Below are 9,061 nucleotides of genomic sequence, written 5' to 3' on the forward strand. Positions count from 1 at the left end.
ATCTTGAAAAATAATTATTACATGAGATGAATAATATTGATATACTCCTTTTATTAAAAAATATTAGACATTTTTTTAAATAAAAAATATAAGACATTTTTAATCAAATCACCATCTCAATAAATTATTTGATTATTTTTAAATTAATATTTTCTTTCAATATTTTCTCTTATTTAATAGGGTAGCTTGATTTATTTATTTATAAAAATATATACTTTTGAAAAAAATCATTAATTACATATTGAAAAAATACCTATTTTCAACATATAACCTTAACAAAATACCTTATATTTTCTAACTAATAGAGTAACATTAATTACATAATGCAATAATAGTTAATTAGCTTAAACAAACAAGCATACATGCATGTAGCAAATATGGTATCAATTTGTTTGACCTTGAATATGGTACTAATTTAAATCATAATCTTTCAAGATTTTCTAATGATTATACACATAACAAGATGGACGTAAATAACTTTTTTAATTTTTATATTATTTTTGGACAACTTCCAATATATATATATATATATATATATATTACTATTTCCATCCTAAATTATAAGTCAATTTGAAATAATATTATGCATGCTAATAAAACTCAATTATGACACTTTAGAAACTTACTTTTTCCAAGCAAAAATAAACTTCCAAAAATACTCTTAATTTAATATAATTTTAAATTTATAATAATTTCAATTCTATCTCCAATTGAAAAATCATTATTAATGAAATCTTATTTTTATCAAAATTATCTTATATTTTGGAACAACAAAATATATCAAATGTTGTCTTATAGTCTTGGACAAAGGGAGAATTGTTTAAGATTATGAACATAAAACATCACAAAAATGGCTTTAATTAACATAATTGTTTGAGACTTTAGAATTTAAATAATAATTGATCATTAATAAAAATATATCATGTCTTATGATTGTAAATATAAATTAATTTCCATTAATTATGATAGAGAGAGAGAGAGAGAAGATAAGAAATTAAAAAGGTAATCTATTTCAAAAATAAAGTCATTAAAAATAATAACATTAGATTTTATTTGATTAAACTAAGGCATTGGGTCCATGCAAATAAAACATCTCTAAAAGAGGAATAATCATTGATGATATCACTAGTGATGTCAAATTTTTTACTTTATATATGATAGTCTAAAGTTATTATTTTTATTATTTGAGGTGGGAATCTATGCTTGTGTAGAGCCTCTTTATCACAACATTGACGGAGGAAGTAGAAGCTCTCCTATCGATTTTGAGATATGGTCAAGGTTGGTAGAATCAAGCTAGGTTCTCAAGGCTTGGAGGTCTCAGCACAAGGACTTGGGTGCATGAGCATGTCAGGTTTTTATGGAGCCCCAAAACCCGAACCCGACATGATTGCCCTAATCCAACATGCTGTCCGGAGCGGTGTCACATTTCTCGACACTTCTGATGTCTATGGCCCACACACCAATGAAATCCTTCTTGGAAAAGTATGATTGGTGGGAATCCTTGATCTAAATCCCCCAGATAGAGCACCAATAGATTTATGATTTCAATCCATCAAAAACTTTTATTTATTTTTTTAGAGATAATATAATTTTAGTCCTCTAAATTTATCTTAATCATTAATTTTTATTCTTAAATATAATTTTTTATTGATTTAGTTTTTTAAATTTATTTCAATTTTTAATTTGGTTTTTCTTGTTTAGAGAGATGATGTAATACTGTCAAAATTTTTTGTCATATATAACATAATATAGATGGCAATGAAAAGAATTATATTTATTTACGTAGGAAAAAACAAATTCTGAAATTTAAAAAAAAGAACAAAACATAACGTAAGAGATTATATAACTAAAAATTAAATTGATGTGAGAGTTAATTTATTATTATTTAACTATATACACTTACTTTGCAAAAAAAAAAAAGCTACATATACACACACATGCACGTACACAAAATTATCAATATACTTTATATATTAAATTATTTTAAAATTTTTAATTTTCATTTTAAAATTTAAAAGACTCGTATAGTAATTTAAAAATTTTGTTATCCTTTTTATTTTTACAACAAATAAAAGAAATTGTAACTCAATCCTCCTCGTCAAAATCTATATAATGGTTAGTATTGAAACAGGCTTTGAAGGGAGGCATGAGGGAAAATGTTGAATTGGCCACCAAATTTGGAACCATCCTCGTCGGCGGCGACAAGGTAGAAGTTCGTGGGGATCCACAATACGTGAGAGCTGCTTGTGAAGAGAGCTTGAAGAGACTGCAAATTCATTGCATTGATCTCTATTATGTTCATCGCATTGACACTCGTCTACCCATTGAACTTACGGTTTGTTTTTCTTCGTTTTTTTCCATATTTAATTATTATAAGGCCTGTTAAATTGTTAGAAAGAAAGTAAATGAAATGGATTAAAAAAATAAAAATAAAATGATTAAAATTTGGATGAGAGATAGGTTAACTATGTTTATAAGGAAAAAAAAAATTTAGTTCATGAGATTGAAAATAATGATCAATTGTGGAGGCAAATTCTTGGATTTGATAGGGAGAATTTTTTTTAAAAAATAATGTAATCATTAAAAAATTATATTAATTGGGCTTTGAGTTAAAAAGTTGGAAAAATTTATTACATATAACTTTAGAAAAGATAAAATCAAATAAATTTAATATTCAAAATATTAAACAGAATGGGTGTAAAATATAAAATTCATACCCGCTTGTAAGTGGCTCCGCAACCGGTCATGATTCATGATGTTTGTATGATTATCACATTGTGATATATATATATATATACACACACACACATACATATTTATAATATTAAATTTTGTCATATTTATTATGAGGAAGTGCTTAGTTTATTTTTGTTTTAATTTTTTAATCTATTTCATCATTATTTTTTCTAGCAATCAAACATGTCCACAGTTTATTGTGTATTATTTGATTGTTTATTTATGCAACACGAAATTTTTCACATCAATTAAATTTCATACACACTTATACATCCTAATAAAAGTTATTTTAATTTTAAAATATTATTGTTAGATACCAATATTTTAGCTCAACCATGATGTGATATATACATTTTAGCTCAATATTTTAGCTCAACCATGAAATTTTTCTAGCATTTGGTCTTGATATATATATATATATATTTTACAACTTAAAATGAAATACCAATTTAGTGCATGACCCATATTTATTTTTTGGGTTACAAATGCAAGCCGAAGTTTGAAAAAGACAGAGGAGTGCAACTAAAGAGTCACTCATATCAAACAATACTAAGTCTAAACAATCCACAGGACATGTCCAAATTAATTCAGTGTTCGCACCCACTTCATTTGCAGTTCTTGCTATATAATCCAATCTCTGTAAATAAGTTCCTGGGTCATAGTCACTTCATTCTTGAGAACAGAATTACTACGGCAATATTTGAAAATCATGTTAACCGCATCAAAAGAATCTAAGAATAATTTGATCTTTTGAAAATTCTGAAGTTTACAGACTTCTAAACCAGTCTTTAACGCAAGAAGTTCAGCAAAAGTGATTGATACCCTCCCTAGCTCTTGTTTGAATCCCAGAATCCAGTATTCATGTTCATTTCTGATCACTCCCCCACATGTGGCATATCTTGGTTGATTGATGGAAGCATCCACGTCCACTCTGACAAACCTTCAGGAAGTGGATGCCAATTTGCCTCATCATCTGAGAAGCCTTGAAAGATTGCATGTTGAAATCTGTTGTTGCTTGAATCCTCCATAAATAGATATAGACCGTGATGTACCACCACTTGAGGTGTGAAGATAGTGCCTTAAAAGAGCCTTTTGCATCGAGTTTTCCAATGAAGCCAGAACATATTACAGAAAACCTTGATCCAAAGGCCATCTACGATAGCAAGAATTTAATTTCCTGGTTTACGTGCAAACATTCCACTTTAGCCAACCCAACAAATCAGAAGAAGAGAAAGCAATGTAATCATTAAGATTAATAATTCTTTCCCACACACTTTTAGCAATCCCACAATCACAAAGAATATGTATAATGGACTCCTCACTAGAACACTCAAATGAGTGAATTAGTAAGTAATCTCTCATAAGTAACCTACTCGAAGAAGAATTTGATTCTTTCCGAAACAGGCCATCTCCGTATCTTTTTCCACAAACGGTTTTGGAGCATCATGACCAGTACTTTGTATGAATTTATTATAATTTAACACTGAAGAGACCATTAGTCTAAATTGGGCCATCTCTTGTCCATTTGGGGGTTTGGTTATTTTGAGCTTCTCAATAACCCATCTCAGTAGAACATGAACCCAGTTGTTTATATTCCACCGTCCATTAGGTAGAAGGTGACTGACCAATTCTGATTGATTAAATCTGTCGTGTTGCTTGTTAGTGTAGTAAATGAGCAGCTGACCATGACATGACCGTTTCTCCCACCAGAAATAGTTATTTCATCCACTATTGATCTTTTTCCCCACCCCTTTCATGAATTCTTCCCAGATTTGAGTGATTGCCTGCCATATATACCCATACATGTGTATGAGATATATATATATATATATATATTGGTCCAACTCCAAGAGTACTCTCTCTCTCGTGTATATATTTATGGCTCTAAGAATCCTTAACTATGTAGGGATGGACTTAAGAATGAGAAAGTTTCCTAGCGTTACAAAATTTGTTTTGAAATAGTTTGTTCTTATGTGTTATCTCGGAAGTTATCGTTTTGTATTTGTTACCTAACACACATTCATTTATACATTTATTCTTTCCGTTTTAATTTATAAGATACTTTTTGATAAAATTACATATATTAATAAAATTATTAAATATAATTTTTAATCATAATTTTTCTATGAACTTCCAAATTACCCTTTATTAATAAGAGAGAAAGGAAAAGAAATTTATTTAAGGAGTAAAGTAATGAGAGGTAAATTTAAAATAATATAATCATCGTTAATGAAACCTTATTTTTTAAAAAATATCTTATTTTTATATCACCTAAAAAAATGTCTTATAAAATGAAATGAATGGAGTATATGCATGATTAATGATATCATAGTTAGAGGATTAAATTATAAAGATTTTTTAATTTTTTGGATTTGTTCATATATTATATTTGAAAATCTATACATATGTTTGACAACTGAATGCTTATTTCCAAAATTTGTTTTTATTGTAAGATTGGAGAACTTAAGAAACTTGTTGAGGAGGGAAAAATAAAATACATTGGCCTTTCTGAGGCCTCAGCTTCAACAATCAGAAGAGCACATGCTGTTCATCCCATAACAGCAGTCCAAGTTGAGTGGTCCTTATGGTCAAGAGACGTTGAGGAAGAAATAATTCCAACTTGCAGGTCAGATTTCAACTACTGTTAAATGTAAGACACTTGTTGTGATGTTTTGATAATCCAAATATAAGATAAGGACACTTTTTGAGTTATTGCTACATAATACATTAGGGCTTATTTGTAAGAAAAAAGTTATGTATAGTTAACTATATAAATAGGCCTAGATGTGGTGTTTTTTCTTTTTTAATGAAAAGCCCATTATTAAATAAATCTATTTTTGTCCAGAACTATTTTCATAAGAGCATTTAGTATTATAAACTATTTGTCGTAGCAATATCACCTTTAAAATAATTAATTAAATAATAACAATGTTGCCTATGAGGTTAAATGGGTAAATTTTGATCATTAACTTTGCTAACTTAAACTTAACGTCAAGATTACATTGCTACAATTTGATTACTTCAAGGGCTACATTATTATGATTTAATTATTTCAAGAGCCATATCGCTACAATTTGACTCCAACTTATTTCTAAGTCAACAAATTAGTTAACCATCAATAATTGCCCATTTAGCATCAAGAGTAATATTGTTACAATTTAATTGCTTCAAAAGTGACTTTGCTACGATAAAGAATATAGGATATTGGGTGCTCTACCTAAAATAGTTTAGGGGAAGAAAATAAACCTTAACCATCAAATAAAGTGTAAGAGATAAATTTAATCTGGGATTCACAAAAATAAATGTCAACTATTAATTAAAGGAAAATCAGTAAACAAAAAAAAGTTCCATTGCAAAACTCTTTACCTAAGTGCGTGTTTGGATACCACTTTTGTTACCCAAAGGTTCTTTAGCTGAACTAACTTCCACCAAACCTATGTTTGGGTATAAAATCTTTTTTTTTTTTAATCCATATACTAAACCTAAAAGTTAGTTTAGAAAACGTTAATAAGAGTTACTTCAACCATTTTGAAAGTCAGTTTAATTGGTAAATATACTTTTGATGTATATAATCCAAACACACACTATTTTACTGGCCTGTGAGATAGTTATATTAGTCTTATATATTTGAATTAGTTAAACCAAATTTAACATATGTATCTTATAATATATATATATACTGTTTTTTTTATTGGGGTTTTTGATATTGCTTGATATTCTCTCAGGGAACTTGGTATTGGAATTGTTGCATATAGTCCTCTTGGACGAGGATTCTTTTCATCAGGAACCAAGTTAGTTGAAAACTTTACACAACACGATGTTCGTCAGGTTTGTATTAATTAACCATGTTATTACAAATAGGGTTAAATGGCATGTTTACTTCCTAATTGGAGTATATACTATTCTAAATTTTCATATGATGTGATTTTTCCTTTGAACATTTGAAAATGATACATTGACTATTCTATCATTACCAAAAGTTGATTTTAACTATTAATTAATTTAAAATTTACAAAAAAGAACTTAAAAAATTAGAGAAAATGACTTGTAATATGACATAAAGCACCCTATAAGAAAATTGGCATAAATTAAGTTTCCTACATTACATATAAATAGCAAAACACAGATGTTATTTTATACCCACATAAAAGAACAAAATACAATTTTGACAAACCATTAATTTACGGACTTAATCAATATTAGTTTTTTTATAGGGTGTTTATGTGCAATTTTATGAGTCTTTTTTTTTTTTTGCAATTTTTTTGATCAACCGTCAAAGTTAACTTTTTTTAATAGTATGATACCTAATGCACTATTTTTAAATAATGAAGGGAACAATTATGTCACATGTAAATTTAGAATGCCAAACATTCATAAATGAATTGTAAAGAGACAAAAAATCCCTTTAAACCTTACACACATAAATTATGAACCATATATACATATATTTGCATTTTGATCATAACGGTAAATTATTTCATGACCCTTGTTCAATATCTATATATATATATATATATATATAATCTTATCAGTACATGTATTTTACATTATTGCAGCATTTTCCTAGATTCCAACCAGAAAACCTGGAACAAAACAAGACTATATTTGAGAGGGTTAATGAAATGGCTACAAGAAAAGGATGTACTCCATCCCAGCTAGCATTGGCATGGGTTCACCACCAGGGAAAAAATGTGTGCCCCATACCCGGAACCACGAAAATCGAGAACTTCAATCAGAACATCGGAGCATTGTCGGTGAAGCTAACGCCGGAAGAATTGGCCGAGCTGGAGTCTTTTGTGACCAGCGACGCCGTCAAGGGTGATAGGTCCTATGGGATTGGAGTAACAACTTGGAAGGAATCTGATACTCCTTCACTTTCTTCTTGGAAAACTGCATGATCAAGCACATATTATCTCCAAGCCTATTTATAAGAAGCAGTGAAACTTTAACTATCATTCATTTCTTATAATTAAATAGGTCCAGATATAATACTATGCATGTTATTGCAAACTTGAGCAAACTGATCAGAACAAAAGGCATGTATTGCCTTAGAAAGGATTTCTCTCTATTATTGTACCAAACCTAATGGGTTTTATGTTTATGTATTTGGCACTTTTTTGAATTTTATTGCAAGTGGTTCTCTATGTGTAAGCATTGAGTTGCATGATTTGAGTCATGTTTAAGGTCATTCATATACATGGTCCCAAATTATGAGAGGACAAGACAACTTTTAGAAAAAGATTGAATAGATAGACTAATAGAGAGATAAATACTTAGTGAGATAGAGGGGCAAAAGGAGATAGAAATAATTTATTATATTATTTTTGTTACAATTATCCCGCACTAGAAATATCACATTCAGTGAGAAAAGAATTCCTCATTAAATACCTTTTATCTTTTGCCAATTGCATTTGAATAAGGAATTATATCCCTCACTAAATTTGCAACAAAAGCAACAGTTCAATAAATTTAGTAAGAGACTAATATTATCTCACTATTTAGCGAAAACTATATTACCTTGCTGATTTTGGCAAGGGAGATCTCTCGTGAATCTCTTGCTAGAAAAGATAGATTGTAGCAAGGGATGCGCATGTGCATTTGCTTATAATCATATATTTGCATCCATATTTGGCCAGGTGAGTCAAATATGAACAGCCTTGGCCTATTTGCATCCGTGCTTCCCAATGATTCTACAAGGAAAATAAGAAATAAGTAAACAACAGACTTTTAATTAAGCCTTACTAGATCAGAGCCTTCAAATTAAAAGCAAAAAGAGACAATAATAATTATATGGTTTTGCAAGTTTTTAATAATGCATAACCCAAACCTCAAGATAACAAGAAAAAAAAAGGGAAAAAAAATCAGATGTCTCTATTCTTAGGATAAAAAAGTCCATCCCAAGAAGGGCCTAATTAGTTTCTGATTTTTTTTAATAGAACTGGATACATTATTAGTTTATGTTTTTAAGAACAAAAAGCAATTTTGTTATTTTTAAAAACAAAAAAAATAAAAGACTTGTTTAGATAAGTGTTATGAATCTAATTGTTTCTAAAACCGTTCTCAATTTTTGTTTTTAGAAACAAAAATTAAAAACATCTTAAACTATTTTTTTTTATATTTCTTGTTTTCAAAGTATATTATATTTGATTATTGAAAACCACAACTACATTGATGAATAATTATCATAAGATATCACCATTAACTATCAGTAATCATTTGTTATCAGCCAATTTTTAAAATTTGGAAACTCATTTCAAATTAATTTAACCAAATAGATTTTTTTTGTTCTCTTTTGAAAAACAATTTTAAAAACTATATTATAAAA

General features: G+C 28.5%; 1 protein-coding gene across 4 annotated transcripts; it reads left to right on the forward strand.

Annotated features, from left to right (window-relative positions):
• Nucleotides 1–1,269: 1,269 nt before the first annotated feature.
• LOC129320943 (probable aldo-keto reductase 2) lies at nucleotides 1,270–7,634 on the forward strand. Of its 4 annotated transcripts, none has more exons than XM_054966628.1 (5): nucleotides 1,270–1,482; nucleotides 2,132–2,335; nucleotides 5,190–5,362; nucleotides 6,462–6,568; nucleotides 7,294–7,634. In XM_054966628.1, the coding sequence occupies exons 1-5, from the start codon at nucleotides 1,270–1,272 to the stop codon at nucleotides 7,632–7,634; spliced, it is 1,038 nt and encodes a 345-aa protein (XP_054822603.1). The 4 variants fall into 4 exon arrangements, with proteins under 4 accessions (XP_054822603.1, XP_054822602.1, XP_054822604.1 ...); XM_054966627.1 differs by having other exon boundaries at nucleotides 6,462–6,564; nucleotides 7,269–7,634; XM_054966629.1 differs by having other exon boundaries at nucleotides 6,462–6,564; nucleotides 7,293–7,634.
• Nucleotides 7,635–9,061: the final 1,427 nt, after the last annotated feature.

Source organism: Prosopis cineraria, unplaced genomic scaffold (assembly GCF_029017545.1).
Source record: "Prosopis cineraria cultivar Desert tree isolate PC_DT_omini unplaced genomic scaffold, ASM2901754v1 PC9, whole genome shotgun sequence".
NCBI classification, from domain to species: Eukaryota; Viridiplantae; Streptophyta; class Magnoliopsida; order Fabales; family Fabaceae; genus Prosopis; species Prosopis cineraria.